The 23,974-nt window shown below is 39.5% G+C and overlaps 1 protein-coding gene across 1 annotated transcript in view; it reads left to right on the forward strand.

The window, feature by feature from the left end:
* ESRRG (estrogen related receptor gamma) overlaps positions 1-23,974 on the forward strand; it is a 273,255-nt gene that overhangs the window by 39,652 nt on the left and 209,629 nt on the right. Inside the window, exon 2 of the mRNA XM_054997021.1 lies at positions 20,648-21,063. Within this exon, the coding sequence (XP_054852996.1) occupies positions 20,648-21,063 (416 nt within the window). The remainder of the gene's footprint in view (positions 1-20,647; positions 21,064-23,974) is intronic.

Below are 23,974 nucleotides of genomic sequence, written 5' to 3' on the forward strand. Positions count from 1 at the left end.
ACACTGAGTGACAAAGTCATAAGGGGCACAGGGAGATGCTTTATTGATAATTGTGAAGCATTAAATTTTGTTTAAGTAATGTGGCAAACAGCAGACAGAGACAAAGATGTCCTAGAGCAAGAGGCTGGAGGAAGACAGCTGTGGAAAAGTACTACATGACCATGCTTGCATGGTGCTGTATATATTCACAACTGAGCATGTTGGAATTGCTTGGACATAGGCAAACGGTTTGTCAGATATTCAACTGTGACTTTTGCACCTTGCCAGCAGGCAGTGAGCCAGAGTAGCTCATGATCAAATATTCCTGGTGGCCGTTATTGAAGAAAGTCTCAAATATACACATTATGTTATCATAGAGTTTCTGAGGAAAGAGATGTTAAGTGGCCCAGAAAGTATTTGTACACATAGCCTAATTAGGGTCATTCAGCACTGGTGGACTCAACCCACAAGCTTCCCTTGAGCCAGGGTGAAGCCTGGTTCTTTGTGGTTTTTGATCCTGAGGCTCATGCAGCTTTACTGGATCTCTGCCTTACTGCATGCCTCCCCATGGGTCACTGCTACCAGTGTAGGCACTTTTCTTTCCAGGGAAGGTTCCAGGCCTGTTTCTTCTTTGCTGCCTGCTCCAGCTGTCTTCCCTTGCGTCACATTGCTCTCTCTGAGCCTTCCTCGTGTGTTTGGACTGCATTCCTGGAATCTATCTCCCTATTCTTTTTCTGATCTACAATTTCGACTTGTCTGTCAATCAGTACTTTGTCTAGAAGAACATGAGGAACTCCTGCCCGGCCCTACAAAGATCAGTTTTCTTCATCTCTTCTTGAAGACCTCAACCCTCCAGGTTTCTTATCCTTTGGAGAGTGTTGAAGAGTCCTCAAATATTTCTCAAATGGTCAAAGAGGAGGTCTGGAGGGCAGCTGGTTGGGTGGCTGGAGCAGGATAGTCTATTCCTCCTGGAACTAGTTCTCTACATTTTAGCCTACTGTTACGGAGGAATGCAAGAAGAGAATTGGATACATAGGCATCTTGTGATTTTGCTGTATGGGCAATTTAAAAATTGCTTTGTGTTGTCATTGAAGGAACTATTTTTTCTCCCTCATGTTGAATATTATACTCTCAACTCATTTTGTTTCCCTTAACAACAGCAACAAAAATTTTCAAGCTTTCTCTATAAGACCATGACAAAGTGATTTTATAGCTAGTACTGAAAGTGACAAAAGTTGACAACAATTGTATTTTATGACAACCTCTGCTTTCATGTCCCCTTGATTACTTTCCTATCATCATTTTTATTTTGATTTCTCTCTCCTCCCCTCCAGTTTCCAAATATAAGAAATGCCATATATTTTCATTGGTTGGAAACAAATCCCTTTACTAGGAGTGCATTTTAATGGAGAGCATGTTTAACTTAAGTCATCAGAACCTTAACTGTATAATATTCAATTTCTTTCCAATTCAGAATCAAAGCTTTTCACTGAGAGCCATGTTCATAAGGGAGTGGAAGAATTAGTATTGCAGAACTAAATCAGATGGGGGGGGGTGGGATATGAATTAGATTTGGTAACAGATGGTGAAGAGGAAATTAAAGGTGCTTTGCGAATGGAAGCGACAGCAGCTTGCCTCTTTTTCTCTCTGTCTTTCTCTTTCATGCACTTGATAGACGGGTATAAATCACAACAATCCCGTCTTGACAGCCAATTTTGAGCATTTGATCTGGCTAAAGACATGGCTTTGCTGCTCCACTCACTGAAACCAACTTCCATTTTATTTTTATACAGCACCTTGTCATATTTAGGAAAGCAGGATCACCTGTCTCCCTTTAATGAAATTTTCTTTAATTACAGTTATAGCTCTTTAGTGTTAATTACTTTTTCATTCAGCCTGAATTCTTAGTCTGTCTCATAGGAGATTTTTTTTCACACTTGCACATATGCTATCATTTTTCTAAAGATGCTTTTCCTTGTTAGAAGCCATTGTCAGATTCATTCTAATTAGTTCTTAATTATAAAAATCATTATTGTGTATGGAGAAAGAATCACAAACAGTGGTTAAAGTTTAAACATCATTCTGTTTAAAAAAGGAGCTTCTAAAAGTAACTTACTTTTGCCACATCGGTGGTGAGCTTAATAAAGTACCAAAATTATCATTGAGCTATATGAAAGGTCCCCAATTCCCTATCCCCCCCCCCCAGATCAGAATACAATTCCAGGTATTTGTTTATGTAAATGGGTCTTTCCCATCACTCCCCAGGAGCTCAGATTTCAAATTCAGTCCTCTAGTGTGCTTAATATAATTCATTTATTGCATTTAATATGGCAGGTTTGCATTTGGCTGCAGCAGAAAGCATATTCTTGGTGAATGACAGACTTCTTCAATGCTAAGGAGAGAATGAATAGAACGAAAATGAAACAGTGTGTGTGTGTGTGTGTGTGTGTGTGTGTGTGTGTGTGTGTGTGTGTGTGTGAGATTCTGTTTCAAGAACTGAAGACAAGATCCTTAGAGCTGGCAACTAACAGTTGGTGGAAATAAAGCTTCCTACTGGCAGTCAAATCAAATGTAGTAACAACTCAACGACTCCCTGCTGCTAGCTGACAGCATGGTGTAGCACACTGGGGCAAACATTCACTTAAGCACTGATTGCAAGAGAACGTCATTTCACAACTTGCCAAGTGTTTTTCTTTTTTAAGAATGGGGTCATCAGGGCAAAGAGAGGTGGGGTGAAATTAGGATTAGGTGAGGAGGACACATTGATTTACCTGGCTTTTAAATGCCCAACCTTTTTCTTTAGTGAATGTTTACAGTCATTTCTTCTTAACTACTTTTTAATGTTAAAGGTAACAAATAAATCATACCATTTTTTTCCTATTGCATTATTTTTTAAAAAATCTAGAAAAAGCATTGTACATTGAGATGGACGCACACATATAAATGAGTTCATTTATACAAATTTGAGGCAAAAGCAAATGACTCAAAATTAATAATTCTACAGTGCAATCCTAAACAGAGTTACTCTAAGCCCATTGATTTCAGTGGACTTCGGCTTGAGTAACTCTGTTTAGGATTGCACTGTTTGTGAGTTAATAATTTCAATGAATGAACTACAGCAATCGTTTCAAAAGCAGATAATAAAAAGACAAATAATTGTGTCTGTAGAGATTTCACTTTTCTGTTTTTCATTGCGTCTGTGTAGTAAGTAATATGATTTCTCACATTGCTCTTTTCATTCTTATTTGTTTTGAAAATGACAGAAAGTAAGCAATCATGATCCATAGCACCAGCTTTGTGACGGGCACAAGTTACTGCTTTTGATGTTGTAAGCACTTCAATATAATCCTTATTTGAAAAGCCTGTTTTGTCCTGGAACAAATCTTTCAGTTATTTTTGTAGTATATTTAATTTTGTTTTCTTGGTTGAAATGCAGTACTCACTTTCTCTTATTTCAGTCAGTTTTTTTAAAAAATGCTCAGAATACATCTTTGATTGGAAGATGGAGCGTCAGTGTATATGTGCTAATAAGAAAGATATGCTAGGTCAGTTCTTGTTCTTAGGGGGCTGTGCAAAGAAAGTATAGAAAATAACACCAAGTTGGATGGAAAACACATCACAACATTTCTTACAGATTTCATGAACTCAGTGTGAAGCAGGTAGGGACACAGTGGCGCTGTAGTGAACCTACTTATAGTGGAAACCTCACTTCATTGCCTGCTGGTGAAACCAGGGAAGAAGAGCAGCCTAAAATAGCAGATGGCATGGGCTGCTCATGCTGCCTGCAATCAACTGGAGGTGTGTCCAGCAACCAGGCCATATGATGGATTGGCCTGTACTCAAGGGCTGTTAAAGAAGCCCCTATGGGGTTTATAGGCAAACAATGGCCCCTGCCCAGTGTCCACCTCCAGTTTTGAGGTGGTAAATAGTAAAACAACTTGCAACCAATCCATGTACCAATAAAATTAGTTTACTCTGAAGAAGACAAATACTCAAGTTCCAAGGTTTGCCATCTAGAAGTCTGATAAAATTCTTTCCCAGATTCAGCAACATAGAAAAGGAAAACAAGCAAGCTTATTGAATAGGTAGTAAATGGTGTGTGTGTATGGGGGGGGGCAAAATAGATGTTGGGCCTCTGCCCTCATCATGTGCCCCAATTTGCCTGTTAGCTCTTCACCGCTCCTGTGAAACAGTACCAATTGTCTGAATACAAAAAAAGTTATTGATCCATGTTTCTATTTGAAAGACAGGAGTTGTAGTATTAGTTATTTTTCTTTCTTCCGAAGAAGAAATAATACTTCTGAGGAGAACTCTGTATTTAACTGGTTCAGCTGAATGAATTTGTATATATTTGTATAAATGTATGCACAGTTCAAATACATGCATGACTATAATTATGGATTCAGTTTTCCTTTTTTAAAAATCAATACATTTGATGGTTTTATTTTAATAACACTAACATGGCCATATACAGGAAAGGGCAGTGCATTTCTTTTTCTCAAAGGTGAGATAGTCTTTTTTTTTTAATTTACATTTTTCTGTAGAACAAAACCTGAATTCTGTGGTGTAAACAACATTTAAGTTTTGAGGCTTACTACTGCTGTAGCAAAATCTAGAACTCTTGTCATGGCCTTTAACTGTTCTTTCCGCTGCAGAGATGGTGCATGTCTGAGGACATATTTAATTAAAGCTGCATTAGCCAGTATATACATACTTGTTAAAACACTTAGTTTGTCTCAATAATATTGATTAACTAGCAGTAGTTTGTTTTAATCCAAGTGTATTTTTTCAATTATTACATTACTTAAAAGTCATCAGGGTAATAGTGATTATCAGTGTGATATCACATTAGTTTTAGAGTAATGCCATAAGAATTGATTCGGATTTGGCAATAAAGAAAAGCACGTACATTTCTCTGTGAGCTAAACTACAAGAGATGAGTTACACGAGGACGTGCACGTGAAGGGAGTCGCAATGTTAGCCAGGAAGCTGAGTTTTAAAAGCGATCGGAAGGCTCTGTCAATTTCCCCTCTCTACAGATCCAGCAAAGGTTGTTCCTCAGAGGGTTTGTTAATTTCCTCTTCCCCGCCTGAAGGCTCTGTCAGTTTCATCTCCCCTTCTAGGAGGTGAATTGGAAATAAACAAACACTCTGAGCAATGATCTTTGCTGAATCAGTAGAGAGGGGAAATTGACAGAGCCTCCCAATTTGTCTTTTAAAGCTTCCTAGCTAACATTGCGACTCTCTTCACGTGAGCATCCTTGTGTAATTCGTCTCTTGTAGTTTAGCTCTGTGTCATATTTTGAGAAAGCCTGAGTTAGATTATTGGAACCAAAGAGTTTCTGTATAATCTTAATTCATATAAAATGTATTTTGTAGTCACGTAGGTTGCATATTCCTACTTAAATAGCCATTATATCAAGGAACACCTTACCCAGTTAATTATGAAAAAAATTCCTACATGTAACTACTTATTAATACTATGGATTTAACTGTTTTATTGATTTGCCAGTTGCTTTCATATAATATTTAGAGCTATAAATAAGAGATGCTTGCTATGAACAGGAATGAGCCCAAGGAAATTAACTGGGGATAAATTATGCCAATATGCATTTACTATGTCTCATTTTATTCTTGTTGTAATTCTCACTTTGCCGAATCTTGTGATGTCACTGGAATATCAATTTATTTTATGTAAGTGAGGGATGAATTCAGATGTGCAATCTGAGATGATATAGTTCTTAGTTGGGATTGGATTCTATGGGGAAAGCTCTTACAAGTAGGTGACAGAATGAGCCTTCCCTGAGCCCCCCTGCACCCTCCTTCATAGAAATCTGCTGTGGGCCAGGAGAGCTCTTAAGACAAGGGCTACTCTGAAGAGTTGTACATTGTAATTATAAACAGAATTACACATTGCTAAGATCATGGATTTAGAAGGGTATAGTTCTGCTTCGGATTGTACTGCTTATAGGGTGAAATTGCTGATGGAGTGAGAAAGGGAGAGGGAGGTTGTTTCACCTGATTCCTGATTTTCACTGCAGACCTCCCAACCTTAAGCCTGTGCATGACGCCCAGGATATGTTTTCCTTGTTTGTTTTTAATTTAAACTGTATTGCTTTGGAATTTTCTGCAAGCTATTTTTGGTCTTTTTTTAGACTAGAGTAAGGCAGAATAGGAATGAGCTAATAAATAATACATTTATAAGACCTGCGCTCCTCCTGTGAACTTTTCCCATACCCATAGTGATGGCATTCCTACTACACTTTTCATTTGGGCAGTAGCTGGTCTGAAAGTACCCCTCATATGATGTTATTGTGTTGTCTTGCAGTAAGAGTCAAGATCATTATGGCATCTAATATGTGCCTTTTTCATGTTGTATATCTGACTTTCGTTGTGTCAACAGCCAGCAACATAGGTACTGCCTTACAGGGATTTTTTTTTTTTGCTTTTTGCACAGAGAGTTATTGCAGGCTACTAAAATGCCAAACGCTTTTTTAAAAATCAAAACAATATTTGCCAACAAAATCAGGAAAAAGAATATTTTTGTCGTAAATCTCATTTTTCTCTATATAGATTCCTTTATCAATCAATTTCTAATCGAATATACTTATGAATATAGTTTGTATTGGCTGTATTAGTTAAGATTATTTTTCTGGTTAACCAGGCAAAATATATTTCTTATTAATGGAGGGAAAATTCCTTTCTATTCCTTTTCCAACTAAGCCAGTGCACCTTAATGCAATGATGATATGTTAGACGCAGCAGTTGTCAAAGCATCGTATTACAGTGATGCCATAATGACACCCTGTCTCTGTAAAGTAGTCATGTTTTCTCAAATCACACGTTGCACCGTTGATTTCTGACATGACACTTCATTCAGTCGCTTTCCTTTTCTTCAGCATTGCCATTCTCTGACAATAGCAGCTGGTGCCCATTTTCCCGCTAAGTGATTCACATTTTGCCACTTTGCTAGAGTGCAATTAGCTGAAGCAGAAAAAAGTGCTTATTGTAAAATAGCTCGGCTGAGATTGTAACTCAGCTCTGTAACAAGAGCTGGAAAGCAAGAGCCTTGTGCTGATCTGGGTATCTGGGCAGGGAAAGTAACATTTGGGTTTCCTTCCACTCAAATACTTTGGTTCTCATGTTCAGAAAGAAGATGTAAAGGTAATACTTTGCACTTGCTTCATATATTCTCTGTGTTTCATAACCCTCAGCCACAATCAGTATGTTCTTAAAAGGAAAAGGTAGATATGAAGAAAAACGAGTCATTTCTGGAATTATAAAAATACCAATTTTCTAGACCTTTCTTAATTTCTATTGTATGTTCCACTGTGAAAATTTATTATTTATTTATTTATTTATTTATTATTTATTTATTATATTTTTAACTCGCCCTCCCTGCAAGCGGGCTCAGGGCAAGGTACAACATTGATTAAAATACATAAAAACAATAATCACAGCATAAAACATCAATCAATAAAACCATTTAGATGGATTTGTAAGTAACTTGGGCTGCAATCCTAAATACGTGTTCCTGGGAGTAAGTCCCATTAACTAACATTTAATGATGAGTAGACCTGCTTAGGATTGCTTCCTTGGGAAGGTGTACTCTTCAATGCATTGTGTACATTGAAGATATATCAATAATACTAAGACTGTTATTCCTTGATTTACACCATCACCCTAAACACATTTACATAGAAGTAAGTTCATTTTATTTAGAGTTTTTCATTGTACATTCCAAGGAAGTATACTTTATTGGCAGCCTAGTCCAAAACTGGTTTCGTATATTTAAGTTATTTACACAGAACTCACTACCATATCATGGAGTTATAACAAAGCTAATTTAAGGGAGGGGCAATAGCTTTATGGTAGAGTACATGCTTTGTATTCAAAATTGTGTCCTGTAGCACTATGCTGATGCCTCGTCTTCGGCAGAGGCATATTTGTATGCAAAAGCTTTAAAGATGTGGTTGTCTCCAGCTAAAGTAACTCAGAAAGCTGGATTAGCAAGGACCTCTTTTTGAGCACCTAGGGATTCACTACCAGTCAGGATAGTCAATCCTAAACTAGATGGACCAATGGTCTGACCATGGCTTGGATCCAGACTAGACATATCCACCCATTATGTGCAGTTTTATTGCCTCCCCCCATGGCAGCTCAAAATGTCCTCCAACATATTTTTCTTGGAAGAGAAGGAACAGGATTTCAGGGGACATTTTGGTCTGCTGCAGGAGAGGTCAGAGGGGAATTGTGTTCCATGGGTAAAAATCCTTGTGCCCATGGAAATGTTAGTCTGGATCCAATCCAATATAAAATATGTTCATATAGAACATATGCACACATAATAGTCCTTGGCCTGCTCTAAACAATATACCTACCATGCTCATGGAGACATCATGTCATTACTTGAGAGTACTTGCCACAACTGTTGATTGCGGCAAACATTAATTCTTCTCCCTGAAGGCTTCTTGTCCATAAGTCATTACAGGCGTCCAAAAGGAAATGATAGAAATCAGAACATTGAAAGACAAACTATAGACATAGACAGCAAGATAGTGCCTGTTCTTTCAAATGGTTTGGAATCCCATGCTGCAGAGCAAAAGGGTTATTTCAATAGAAGGGAGTTGCAAAAACAGTTTGAGAGATAATGTGGTGAGCTCATGTTTAAGAGAGAGAGAACCTACAACACCGGGTAAGCTGCTACCCTAAAGTATCAGGTGGCTCATAACCATACATAGAACAGTTTTATGTAGTGAGTACTTGATATTTAGTGACTCATATAATTACTCTCTGGGTTGTTGGTCACTTTAACGCTGAAAAACATGAAAGTAGCTACCACCAGAAGAGAGAGTCATAAAAGTTGTGGGGTACATGCAATACAATTGTATACCATGTGTATCATTTCAGAAATCAGGGCTGGTTACAAAAGCTTTCACTGTTTAATAAGAGAGTTTCTTTCCGTACTCTTCTTAATTTGTTCAAACTATCTTATATAATAATAATAATAATAATAATGAACATGCTGATACACACACACACACACACACATACATACATATATATACATACACATACACACAGAGAAAATCAACATCATAAAGCATCCTAAAACCTGTTCATAAAAAAATAAAAGGATGTTGGTAGCAGCTCATTTAAAATTTTAAAAAATCCTAATACTAAGTAGGGCCAATAGATGAGTAGAAAATCTTTAAAGATTTTCTAAACACCACAAGGTAAGTGGCCTGGTGAATTTTCCTGAGGAAGGAATTATATAGAGTATGTGCTACTGCTCCCCAGATCTATATTTTTCATAAACTAATATTTTCTCAAATGATACTGGTTCATAAAACATCTCTCAAGAGAATCTTACTTCTGGGATGGAAGGGAAAGATATATATGAGGAACCAGACCAAGGTCATTTATTTATTCATTTATTTATTATAATTTATAATAAAGAAATTTATAATAAATAAATCCCCCAGTGGCGACAAGGGATTCCCTACTCTGCCCCCTCCGCTACCAATCACCTGGCCAGTGGGAATGAAAGGCGGGGGAACAGACATCACTTCTGGAAGTGACATAATTGCACCTCCCTGAGAGTACTCCCATGCTTCACTGCAGTCTCATTGCCTGCAGCTTAGGGTTGCCAAGTCCATTGACTCCCCTGGTGAGAGATTGGGAGCCTATCCTGCTGCACCCGGTCCTGGTTTTGCGCATGTGCATGTGTGTGCTCTTGCCTTGTGTGATGATGTCACTTTTGGGAAGTGATGTCATCGTGTGGGGTCAAAGGGCGGCTGGGAGTGCTTCCGTGGGCTGGATCAGCCCACTGTGGGGCATGATTTGGCCTGAAATGGGCCAATGTGAGGTGTGTTTTGGCCTGAAATGGGCCACTGTGGGTACAAGAGAGCACTGCGCCACCTGGGGGGGGTTTCCCCAGGGAGCACACCACCCCACTGACCAAGTAAGTGGGCACAAGGGGGAAAGGGTGGCAGCAGGAGATCCCCTGCCCTCAGTGGGGGAATGGCACCCCTACTGCCGCTCTTTAGAATACCTAGGCAACATATATAATTTTTCTGTACTAGGTACAAACACACCTCTCTTCTACAGACCTCCTCCATACATATAATAATGTAAGGAGATGAAATACTTAAATAACAACCTTTTCTAGGTCTAATCCCTCCATCCTTGATTGTAAGACTGAGCAGTGTAGACTCTTGTTTGTAGGACAAGATATCTAGGAGTTCATGTCAGCTACCCAAGTGAATTCACTTTTCCAGGGGTCCACAAGAATTTCACAGAGCCACAACAACACTCATCTAAGCCCATGTGAAAATGTGGATTGATTCATTTGTGAGGGTGGGATTAATTAGGGTTTTATTGTACTTTGTATACTTTTAAATTTGGGATTTTAATCATCATCCATCACAAGGGAAAGGTAGTATATATTGTATATTAATTTATAATACATTAATATATGTATCGCTTTTCTTGATTGTCTTGATCCTGCTGGAGAAAAGAGAGGGGAAAAGCTTTGTGACTTGTCTCTATCACATACTTTTGAGAGCCAGTGTGGTGTGGTGATTAGAATGTTGAACTAGGATCTCAGGGCCAAGCTACACATGACGAATGACACTTGAATGGCAAGTGTATTTCTCCCTGTTCACTTGCCCTCCACTCAATCCACTTGCCGTTCAAGTGTCATTCGTCATGTGTAGCTTGGCCCTGAGACACCCACATTCGAATCCACTCTCTGCTGTGGAAGCTCACTAGACTTTGGGCCTATCACACTCTCCCAGTCTAACCTACCTCACAAGGTTGCTAATTGATCATTGGAGAGAATATTGTAGGCCAGATAGTGATCCATTCAGGAAAAATTACTAACAATAAGTTTTCCAACTCCCCGGGTTGTACAGTACCCCCCCCTTTAGATGCAGTATATGACCTGCCACATGGGCTGGATCAGACATTGATACTATTTAATTCCTTTACTTTTATAAAATTGTCTTTAAAAATTAAAATTAAGGTTTCAGTGGAATGCTTACTATTACTTCCAGTTAGTGGCAATGTCTCACATAAATTTAATTCCTAAAAAGGTTTCAATAAAATGTTAGTATTAGAAAATGTTTTATGGAGAAATTTATAATGTAATTCTTGAAAGCCTACTACATGTGCTTGAGAAAACCACTGAAAGTTTACTAATTTTATAGTTCCTTTCCTGTATTTTCAAAAACTTGCCAATGCTGTTTGATCAGCTTTTCCTTTTCTTACAAATATGTTGCAAATTGCTCAGTGTAAATTAGCATTCAAATCAACAGATAGAAAATATATAGCGTCCCTTGCTTGAAAAACTTATTCGCCTGTTGAAGGGCATATTGAAAGGAAGTCTGAATATTAATTTAATTAAATAATGCTAAATTATGGAGAATTTTGTCACAGTGTTCATGTGTTCGAGTTAAATAAACTTGCACTAGGATTCTTCAATACTTATGAACCAATCTACACATGATGCTGATGTTCCATGTCTGGAAAAATGCCTATTATGTGAACTGGCCCTAAAATACAGCTTCTGAAATTGGGGGCGGGGGCGGGGGAAACAATCTTATCTTAAACATGTGTGACAGACTCAGCTTCAGATGCTGAGATTGCCAGACAGTAAGAGTATGATTGACATGTCCCCCCCATGTGGCTAGCCTGAAATGGCAGTTGGGGATGGAATGTTGAGGGGGCAGTCAGCTGGAGAAAAAACTGCAGAGTGAAAGGGAGTTGGAGTCTGGCTTTTGACCAGAGAGGGTCAGCCAGAGAATCCTCTGTGTGAGGAAGTAATGTTTGTGAAGCACTTTTAGTCCTTGGACTAAAGTGGGAAAAACCAGCACTAACTTCTGCTTAGACTTAAGAGATCTGGGAATTATAGTGGGCCAAGGAAGTGGGTAGAAAGTAGAGATGAGCACGAACAGAAAAAAAACCCTAACATGATGTTGTTGTTCATTGCCATCCATGAACAGGGACTCACGAACAACCACAAACATGGCCCTGTTCATGAACATGTTCGTGGTTGGCTGTTTGTGGGGGCCAGCAGGCTCTCCTCCAGCCATCATCCAAGTCAAGATCCCTACCGCACCACTCCCAGAAACCTGACCTGAGCAGGCACCAGGAAAGGTACCAATAATAAATAATAGCTTGGCCCAGAGCTTGGCAGCAGCCCTGGAACTTGAAGGGGTAGATCCCTATCCCACCACACACAAAGAAAATTCAAGCTCCAATGCACTCTCTCTATTAAAATGCCAACAGCAACTGTCTCTCTCCCTCTCCACTATCTGCAAAGTCAGAGCTGGGAGCCCCCTCCCCCCTTGTCTTTGTTCCCTTGTTGTAACAAATTTGGAGCTCCACACTTGGAATGAAGACCTGCCTATCAAGCTAAATTGGGCTTAGATTGGAGTTTCCAGGGCAACAGCAGGAGTTCAGACAATCCCTGTCTAAGTTGCCAAGGGAATGGATTGCAGGTGCCAGACTGTCTGGCTTGATGAACAGCAGCGAACAGCAACGAACGACCACCTGTTCATTTAGAATGGGGCCTCATGAACAACTTGTTTGCGAACAGCAGATAGGGCTGTTCGTGGCTTTTTTTGTTCGTATTGCTGTTCGTGCCCATCTCTAGTAGAAAGGAGTGTCCCCTTCAGTGCCAGGAACAGGTTTATAGCTCATAACTATAACACCTGCCCAGTATCTAGTAAGGGTTTGACTCAGTGGAGCACCCTTAAGTCTGGAGAGGAGGGAAAGTCGTGCTATGTCTGTGCTTTAAATAATAATAATATGTTTATTGCTTTTCCGGCCGAAGCCATGAGCCATACAAACACCAACAAAATATGAACTGTACACTTGAACATACCCAATTCACATAGACATAATTCGTCATTATCACTTTAAACTATCTAAACTCATGAAAATCTTGTTTCTTTATCACCGTGGCTAAAAAGGAAGCCACTATAGCAGAGGTTTGATTGTCAGGAAAGTTATCAGACAATAACACTGAGATTGCCCAAGGAAGGAAGGGAAGCTTTTCTTTTAACATAATAGGAATAATAAATCTCTCTCTTTCCTTACTCCACTTAGGGCAAAAAACTATTATATGATCCAAGGTCTCTAACTTTCCTTGTCCACAGTCACAAACTCATTCAGAATAAGGGAGTCCAGAGAAACGACCAGAAAGCACTTTAGAGGGGAAGGAGTTAAGTCTAGCCAATGTGAAGGCTCTGGAATCTTTAAAGAATAGCAATAAGATGGAATAGCCTCTGGGGTTGAAAGTCCCAGGGATAAGCCCGAACGTGTATGTCTGGCTCTCTGGAGAGTACTGCTGTAATCGAGATCCTTTAGTTTTAATTTTATAACTCTTAGGGCCTCATTTGTTTGTAAAGATGTTATATCAATATCCAGAATTTTTAGTTTCTGGTTAATTAAATTCGTTCGCTGTGCTTTAAAAGTAGAGCATTCGTAAAGCAGTGTCAACCTCTGAAAGAAGCCAGCAACCTAGTGTTATACCAATGTTTTGTGCCTCACACCAGTGAAGTTTCAGTATAAAAACCTTTCTGGTACTTCAGTTCAAACACCTGCCTTCTGACTTTACCTACTGTAAATAAACCTTCTGTTACATTTTGAACCTCCCTAAGCCTTGTGTACCAGTTTCTACTAAAGGGAAGCACAAACACCTGATCTGTCCCTTACTAAGACTTGGCTGGGTAACCATACTGCTTTTATGTTACTGAAGGGTGGTTCCAGAAAGAAAGTTGAAGCTTAACTTCAACCACGCTACCAGAGGCTTCCCAGCCCAGTATACAGCTTCATAGGCTTAGAGAGGAGAAGTTTTACCTCAGGGTAGGGGAAGATCAGCCCAAGCCTGAGTTGGATGTGGGTTTGTGACACCATGTTACTGGTGTCACAAACTCTTCTCCCTCCTTTCCCCATAAAAGTTCTCTTTCACAGCTGGCTGAAGCCTCAGTGGGAAAAAGAGAGGTGCAGTATGTCCTACAGAGGTATAAGGCAGCTGTCCAAGCAGAGGGTTGGATCCTGCCAATTGTTTCCACTAGAGAAACTATTTTTGCCCATGCCCCTTCCCATGGCAGATCTCTGACTCCTCCCCATTCTGCAGACCAGTGTTCTCCGAGAGCAGCATATTGGGGAAGAGATTTTGGGCTAGGTGCAAAAGCAGCACACTGACTATGGAAATCCTTCAGTCAGTAGAGGGATTTGACAGGATCCAAATCAGAGTGTGGGGGGAACAGTTACCCCTATCTGCTTTTCAGAGCTAAATTACACATAAATTAGATCCTTTAAAATTTTCCTCAAAGCCTTTTTCTATAGGGTTGTGACTCAGGAGACATTTCTATCATACAATGTACAATATCTCAGTCATTACCAGTTTCAAAATAACCTACATACAGACACTAGCAGATTCAAGGGGCACCCCAATGACTTTGAATATGTGAAAATGAAGGGTAAAGAACTTGACCTGAGCTTTGTTTTCATGCCCCCTTCTGTTTGCAATATGAAGATAGTAGAAGATAGTACAATTAGAGACGCCAGCCAGTAATGAAGAAAACAACGTTACTATGGTGTCAAAATAAATACTGCATACTTAAATATGACACATTTTTCTCATTGTTAATGTTAACTACATTTAGATTTTTATTAATCTGCTGTGACCTAAAAAAAAAAATCTGTATTAACAGCACAATGTGGAATTGGACTTTGAATGCAGATAAAGCCATCAACTTGAGAATAGCTCTTTCTGACAAAAAGGTGTTCTTTTGAAATAAAGTCCTATTCACTACATTCCTCTTAGAGTTAATGTGAATTTTAGTGCCTCTAATTTTAGATTGAAGTGAGGTCTAGAATAAAAATCACCAGCTGACAATTGAATTTATAGAGAGTTGTGAATATTTCAGGCTTGCATAAAAGAGCTGTAGAAAATCAGGTACAGAGATGAAGAGGGAATTAAGTTTGAACTAGGAGTTTTCAGCACAAGCCAGGTAATGGTATCTCTAGGAAGTCTTCAGGATAATGAGCTAAGTAGTAATTAGGGAGCAACAGCGCTCTTACAGAGGATTCTTTTAGATGTTATTCCAAATGTTCAACAAGACCTCTTGATGGTGACTCAGTCTGTTGTGGTGGAATGTTCTCTGCCCTTTTATAACATTGACGCAATAATTAACAATACTAACCCAAAATATCCATAAATGTCCAATCTACCCACTTGTGGGTTTTGTTTGATTTTGTTTCTTCAGGGACTGATGCCAAGTTTCCATCTGCTGATATAATTTGAAACGTATTGCATTCTCTTCTCCGTAAAAGCTGCAGTTAAGAGCAGATACACCTGGGTGAAAAAGACTAGGAAACTGCTTTTGTCCATCAGTAGTCTTTACAATGTCAAGATTGCATTTTTTCTAAGATATGATCCAATCTTTCTATTTGTGATACAAGTTAATAATATTTATGAACATACCATACTGCCATACATTGTCTGTTCAGTGGTCCACATTGGAAGGTCACGGGCAGAAAGTCTCTTTCCCATCTCTTACTTTCAGAGATTCTATTACTGAACATGCCAGGGATTGAACATGGAACTTTCTGCCTGACAAACATGTTTTGCCATTGAGCTTTTCCCCTGATAATTTTATTTTGACAGTATTAAATAGTTATTTTAAAAAAGCAATTGGATCATGCATTTGGACAATTATTCAACATGCAATGTATCTGTTGTGATTGAACATGTGCATCGACCGGTGATGCTGTAAGTAGTTCTTTAATAACATTGTTGCCAGGTTAGCAGCACAGAGATGACATTATGCCCACAGTGCCCAGCAAATCTTGCCCTTGACCTCATGGCCAAATACTAAATGACAGAGACGATGTCTAGTCTGCATTGATTGTGAAGCCATGGTCCCATGCCACTGATGTTTCCTTGCAGCCACAATATCTTTCTGGCTCGTGTTGCGTTGCCAATATTAGAAAGAATTCTTTGGAAAAGGCACAATGCTAGACTTGCTGTTTAAAATGTGATCCAGTGATTCATTTCATAGTTTGGTTGTTTGACTGCCCCCTCAAACCAGGAGCAAATATTCCGCTCTATTGTGGTCTAGCCATTCTCCAAGCACCCAGTTGTCAAAAACTTAACAGAATTATATTGATAAAAAATGAGAGAAGTTTGACACAATAGTACCAAGCACTCATATCAGAATCTATAATTGGTAGATTGTGAATTATTTGGTATTTTAATCATAGCTATATACAATCCTGTGTCAGGAGGAGGAACGGGAAGAAGATCATGTTTTAGTACCCTAATAACTTCTCATTCTAGCTCCAGATCATAATATATGTGAGAGCTGTCCAGTAATTATAAGGTAATAAGTCGAGCGGTGGTGTAAGTACTCTAAATTAAAAGAAATTCACAGAGCTGCTATAAGTCAGCACCAATCCACCTTTTTTCAAATGTTGACTGGAGAAAAGTGCTTAGCTTAGAGTGGAAGTAAAGAGATGAGAGAGCTATTTATTCATTATATCATTTAATTAAGAGCGGTAGGTGCAAGGTAGCAGATGCAGAAGAAAAGTCATTTGTTAAAGGTGGCGTGGAAGAGAGAAAGCTAGAAAGTTCATGAGGAAAGGAACATACAGTCAGATAGCCTGAAGCAATATGTTTTAAAATATTTTTTTAGAATTGGGTAATTCAAGCTGCAAGGATATGTAAAGTGGTGCCGTTGGTGGCTGCAAAGTCTCATTCTCTGCCTTCTCAAGGCATTATAAAACTTCCTTGTTTTGCATGGCTTTTAAACAGGTGTGGACAATTTCAATTTCTGTATCTTATGCCAACATTGAAGTATACCATTTTATTATATATATAGAAATATTTACTCTAAACTGGCCATTGATGAACTCAGACTTGTCTTGAAGAAAGTGGCTCGAATATAAGAAGAATCCTGATCTGTCAGACTGACAGTTCATCTAATCTGGCATCCTTTTTCATACAGCAGCCCATTCAGTTGCCCTTGATGCCTAACAACAGGGCATGGAGACCAAGGCCTTCCCCGATGCTGCTTCCTAGCACTGGTATTCAAAGGTTTCATGTCTCTCGATAAAGAGAGGTTCCCTTTACTCATTATGTAAGTGAATTGGGCTGAAACGGGCCCAAAACAGCCAGGATTGGGCCTGAAATGGCCAGAACCAGGCCTCTGTCAGGCAGGGGAACACTCCCCCACCTGGTAGCAGCCTGATCCTGGCCGTTTCTGGTCCAAATTGGGCCCAAAATGGCCCAAAGGAGCCAAAAATGGCTGAAACAGGTCCGGAAAAGCCAGGATTGGGCCCCAAACACTCCCCCATCTGGCAGTGACCCAAACCTGGCCCAAATCGTCCTGGGGCGGGGAGGTGAGCAGACTCGAATCACGGGAGCGCTCCTAGGGTGACCATGCCCTGCATGATGACATCACTTCCTAGAAGTGACATCTTTGGCACGTGATTAATCATGGGTCCATAATTAATTTCTTAAAGAATTTGTTTGCTGGAGCTGTAGATTCTAGTTATGACTAGGGGTGTGCAACTTGGTTCATCTACGTGGAAAAATTTACTTGAAAAATACTTTATTGATATTTACTTGAAAAATTTACTTGAAAAATTTACTTGAAAAATACTTTATTGATATTTTTCATGTATATTCTGGAATCCCAACTGATATCTGGATTCTTCGGTAAACTGGTATTACCGGTCCCGATTAATATATTAAATATCTGGAAATAACTGGAATCAGCATTTTAAAGGTCATAGGACTTTTCTTTTACAGTTTGCAGCTTTTCCTGGACAAAATAAGAGAGAGGGAGGGAGAAAATTCTCACAGGCATATGGAATCACACCTCAGAGAGACCTCAACTGTCTGTCCAGTCACAATTGTTATCTCATGTGGTCTATGAAAGAATCATGATTGGACAGACAGCTGAGCTCTCCCTAATGCTCAATGCCCAGCAAAGCTGTGCAAATGATAAAAGAAAAGTTGTTGTGTCCAGCTGCAAAACCACAGCATTTTTGGAGTGTGTCTTCTGCTGCCAGTTTGCTACTGCTGGCATGCTCTGGTTTGGCATTGGTTTTATTGGGCTTTGTTGGTTCTATTTCATTTGCATTTTTCCAAGTTTGGCTAGGGCTTCTCTACCCTGAAGAAAGCACTGAATTTCTTCCCCAAAAGGAAACAATAAAGGAAGAATGAGGGCATCTTGTTCCAGGGCCTGTAGAATTGGATCTTTTGACCCCATTTTGTTGAAACTTGGGGGTTCTTTAGAGGTCAGGCAGCCATCACTCCATTGTAATTTGGTACCATTTCCTCTACAAGCAAATTTTAAGTAAATTTTGTGGAACAGAGTTCAAACACAACGTTAAATGGGATTTTAATATTATTCCTCAGTTTTTGGATAGATTTGTGTAATGTTTTCAGTTTTTCACAGAGGACATAAATTAGGGTTGTCAGCAGCCCAGAGGAAAATGCCCTTTCCCTTTCCCTTAACTTAGACTTAATGTGTAGAAATGGGCTATTGAAAGTTTCATAGCGTGGAGGTGAATAACACCCATTAAGCCTCCATTAAAGGGGTAGGAGGGCTGCTTCCACACGTTCCAGTTTTTTGGGGTTTTCTCTGTCCCAAAGCCGCATCTTCCTGATCCGCTTTGAGAACTCACCTTTCACATACATCATCCTCATGCATGTTTTGTGGGTGTTTGTCACACAAAAAAGGTCCCAAAACAGAAAACCTGTTCTTTTTCTGTGCCTCATCACAAATGATGTTGGCGAATTCCTGCCCAACTTTCCTTTGATTTTTTTTTTTTTAGCACATGTGGGATTGCCATATACTATTGTCCTGTCTTTCAGCTTCTGTAGAAATTGGGCATGTGTAGTACTCCATTCTCTACTGTTGATTTCCCGCTCAAAGTTTTCAATGCAAAAGCATTTAATAAATATGCGAACAGTAGAGTAGCGTGATTGTACGATTTATCCTACTATATAAAAGGCAAACCGTGTTCCTGACAACTCACTCCTTATCCTCATGCAGGCGCAGTACACAGGGATAAGAAGCGAGTTGGGGGAAAAACAGTTTGCCTCCCTGTTGCCTCCTTGGGCTTCCAGAGGTCCAGAAAGGCCCAGCATGCTGGCAAGGCCCTCCCAAGGCCCCGCAGTAACTGATGGGGGCAGGGCTCGACTGATGCTGCGGGGGGGAGGCACAGGGGGAGCGCTGCTAGGGTCCATTGAATTTGTAATTAACTGATTGTTCCGTTAATCTAGATAGTTAATTGACTAAAATCTTTAACTAGGTAACAGCTCATGTAATAGTCTGATGAATATTTACTGCTGTTTCAGCAGGGGGCACTTAGCACACAATGATTTAAAGTTATGCTATATACCCAAGAGAGATTCTTAAGTTTTGAAGTAAAAATAAAAAGTGCATATCAAACATGACTTGTCAAGAAGCCATGATTGGAAGCTGCTTCCTACATTTGATGAAATACTTGGGTTTTCCTCCATATGTAATGCCTAAAAATGGCATTTGGTGTATTTTAGGATGCCTATTAGTCATGGTATCTCTTCAAAGCATATAATATTAATTAATACACTCTACATGCATGTAGCCGTGTTAGTCTGTAGTTAGTCTCAAGTGGGTAGCCTGTAGTTAGTCTGTAACAGCAAGATAAAAGTCGAGTCCTGAAGCACCTTAAAGAATAACAAAATTTATTTCAGTATAAACTTTCATATTATCCTTTAAAGTACTATTGGTCTCAGGCTTTACACAGTCTGTTTAGGATTATACTTACAAAATCTCAGTGTCATGTACCATGAAGTTCCTCAAAAAGAATGGCATTCTGGTTTTGGAAGAGGGGGTGGTGATGTCTGCTGATTTCTCCCTCTCATTGCAGACCCTTACTTTGCCCCCTTCCCCACCACCTTGCTCCTAAGGGCTCACTTACCATAGAAGCAAAAGTTTAGAGATGCTTGTTTGTCTATTATTAACTAATCTGAAGACATTTGCTAAAAAGTAATTTTAGTTGATCCATTAGCAAAACTGGAGTCAAGCTCTAATTATTTGCTGGGGACATGAAATGTTCTACCACTAAATAGCATCTTTAAAAAAAAACTTACTAAAATAATGTGACTTACCTCTTAATTTGGGGCACAATCAATAGTGGAGGTTGATTGTGATTTAATAAAACAGGCTGTCAGACAATAACTATAGAACAAAACATTCCCCTGTTCGAAGATATAAGTTTGACTTCCTTTGGTAGCATCATTTCTGTAAACGGGTGGAAGAAGAGGTAAGGAGTATCTGGAATCTCTGTGGTAGTGAATTCAATGTCTTCCAAGATGACAACTGTGAAATTTAGAGAGTTGATTTAAGAGAAATTGGTGGGGCAGTAGAAGAGGGAGTATAGAGTATAATAGATCCAGTCTCTTTAAAGTTTTTGTTTACTGCCTGTCTGAAGCTTTGATAAAGCTCTGTCATGCCCTTATGCTGATTACCTTCATGTAGAACAAGAGGTATTGACTAATGAATGAATGATGTGCAGTCCTTAGCCTTGCAGTGCTGCCTTTAAAGAGCATTGTTTTTAATGCACATAAACTTCTTTCTCTCACTCCCTTTCCTATGCAGGCTTCTCTGCAGAATGTCAAGCAAGGATCGACACATTGATTCTAGCTGTTCGTCATATATCAAGACGGAACCATCAAGCCCTGCTTCCTTGACGGACAGCATCAATCACCACAGCCCTGGTGGCTCCTCTGACGCCAGTGGGAGCTACAGTTCAACCATGAATGGACATCAGAATGGGCTAGATTCACCACCCCTCTACCCTTCTGCCCCAGGTCTTGGGGGAAATGGGCCTGTCAGGAAACGATATGATGACTGCTCCAGTACCATCGCTGAAGATTCACAAACTAAGTGTGAATACATGCTGAACTCAATGCCCAAGAGACTGTGTTTGGTGTGTGGTGACATTGCATCAGGGTACCACTATGGGGTGGCTTCATGTGAGGCCTGCAAGGCTTTCTTCAAGAGGACAATTCAAGGTCAGTGCTTGTTTATGATTCTCTCATCCAAAGAAAACCAAAGAAGTGTGGCTCCTTCTTTTTCTTTTTTACGCCCCCCCTTTTTTTTACTTTGTGTCTGATTGTGCTCATACAAGGCTGTATTGGAATCTGTAGATTTTTTTGTGAGCATAACACTATGAAGCCTCGAATGGCTCTTCGCTTTTTAACTATCAAAAGTTAGACAAAGTTGCCTTCCACCTAGAAAGGATTCCAACCCTACCTTCTGCAACCTTCTATGAATATTGAACAGAGCTGTGTGTTTACGAGCATATGCGCCCCTTGAGAAATCATCTCCCAAAGTCAGGGGACATTCCAAACCAGCATGCTAAGATCTAAAGCTGCTGCTGGAAAACAAAAACCAACTGCACCTCTTTACATGGCACATAAGTCCCATGGACCTTGTCTGTAACACTAGGACATTTATTTTTTAATATTTTCAAAGTCTCTTATTTAACAATCAAGTTGAATCCAGTTCTTATGTAAGCTGCATGATTTACAGTGCAATCCTAAGCAGTTATACACTTCTAAGCCCATTTGCCAATAGAAGGCGCTTAACTCACTTAGCTGTTTAGAATAGTGATGAATCCACTATCAGTCTAAGAAGCTATTGTAATTTGTATCAAGTTAACCAACTATGACTAATTACACACTAGCTCCCCCAGTCTTACAAATTTGTGGCAACATAACTGCTTTGCACTTGTATCCTATCATCTCCATGACAGTGTGACATCATGGCTGGTAACATTGCACTGCTGGGGTAATTGGTGTGTCCTTTGGGTTGTAAAGGACCCAAATGCCTTCAGTTCCAATCCTCTTTTGCAAGATTCCTTCTATATTACATCGTGCAGCCCAAAGGTAAACAAACCCTCTTAATCCAAGTGGACCAAAAGAAATAGCCAATAAGGTAGTTCTAGAAAATTCAAGAACAAAACAACATGGACAAACTGATCTAGAGAAAGTTCCTTCCAAGTTCTAAAATAGAAAAATCATTGATTCATCTGTAAAACTCTTCCAAAGAAGTTTCCGTTGAGTCTTAGCCAGTTATCGTCCTCTTTTTAATTGTGCCAGTTCTGGATGCAATTGTGGAACAGAAGACAGCAAGATCATAGCTGGGGAAAGAAACTCTGATTATTAAGCAAAAAAGTTGCACATTCACTAGTCCAAATTTTCATATACATTACCACCATTTGATGTGCATCTTGGCAGTATATGATATCGTTGATAGGAATGGTTCTGAATGGGAAAAAATTAATGACTAATTATGTTACTAGAAAGCCATACCTTTGTGTATCTGCTTAGTCTGTGCCGTCAAGAAAATGACAGGAGCGTTTGACTTTGTCTGCTGAAGCGCTGACTCTCATGGTTGCTTTTCTTTAAATTATCTTCTTGGATAATTTCCACAAGGGATGAATACCTCCATCTCCTCCAATGCTTCTCTGCAGCTGGATCTTTGTCCCAAACTGGTCAAAGCAAGGGAGAAAAATAGCAAGTACTAAAAATAGTGTATTGATTTTTAGGGGCTGTTGAAATTATTTGCTGCACTCAGTACTATCTTGAAAACTACAAACTTTTAATAAATAAGTGTGACGTTAGCAATTTTGAAGTCACTGCAGAAAAAAAAATTATGCACTATTGGTTTAGATATGCAACAGGATAAACATTTTCTACTAAATGCAGCTGGTTCTGTAAAGCCGAACAGGCATTCAAATTATATGATGTTTTTATTCCCCATGCATTTGCCTCTTTAAGACATGATGAAGCTCTTTTGAAAGTAAGGGAGATTCAGAAGTAGTTTGTGATGTGGCATAGTTGTGTATGAATTTGCCTTTCGAAGGGGAAAAGTAAAAAGTTCACTGGTCCTTGGGCATGCCTATAGCACCTCTTTGGATGCCTGCAGTACCTCTTTGGTAGCATTTATGTTTGTAAATTGTATTGCCAAAGAGATAAGCAATGCAAATAATAGGTATTAGGTACGCGTTCCCCTGACATTTCTGGCCAAGTCCACTAATTTTACAAATTATACATTGCCAATTATGCATTGCCTTAAGCACATAGTGATGAAAACTTTATAGATAAAACTTCATAGATAATAAAACTAAAATATAACAGTTTTCAGATTAATTCCTTAACAGCAGTTCTTCCTTTGTGGAAAAACACTGGCAATGATCCAACCAAAGTTAAGTATTTTTTAAAGTTAAGCCTTGGCCTTTGAAGGAGGAAGGGACCATACTGGAAGATACTAGTTTAGCAATTTGGAAGGAATAAGTCAAACATAAGATCCAGTTGAACTTGCTTTCACCATAGCTCCTGCCTGCTGCTTCTTCAGGTAAAGCCTTTTCAGCATATAATAGATGCTTGGAACAAACACGGGGGCCTTCAAAGAGCTTCCTTCCTTCTCTCTTTCCCAGTTCAAAGTAAACAGCCCTCATGCTCCACTATCCTCAAAGGTTATAGTGAACCCAGGAACTCCTGACGCTCCTCTCAGCATGCAGATTTAGTTGCTTTGCTCCTCCCAACAACCTGCATTCCCAATGTTCTACATTAAAATCAGAAGGACTTCAAAGTATTTGGATGGATAGTTATTAGTAGAGGTGGGCATGGACCAGGAAATACCCATAGACCATTGGTCCATGGTCCGTCGATTTTCATGGACCATGGACCACTCATGGACCCACCCCAGTTCGTGGACCGGTTCATCGCGGATCGGTGGAATGACGGTTCCTGGGAACAGAAAACCTGCTCTGGGCCTGTAATGGGGAGGGAGAAGTACTCTTTGAGGGGACAGTCAAGATGTTTTTGGGGAGACAGTAGGAATTTTTTTTAAAGGTCACAAGGACAGAGACCATCCATGAGAGGAGGTTAAATTTGGGGAGGGGGAGTGGATTTCTTT

This window comes from Eublepharis macularius, chromosome 1, assembly GCF_028583425.1.
Source record: "Eublepharis macularius isolate TG4126 chromosome 1, MPM_Emac_v1.0, whole genome shotgun sequence".
Taxonomy (NCBI): Eukaryota; Metazoa; Chordata; class Lepidosauria; order Squamata; family Eublepharidae; genus Eublepharis; species Eublepharis macularius.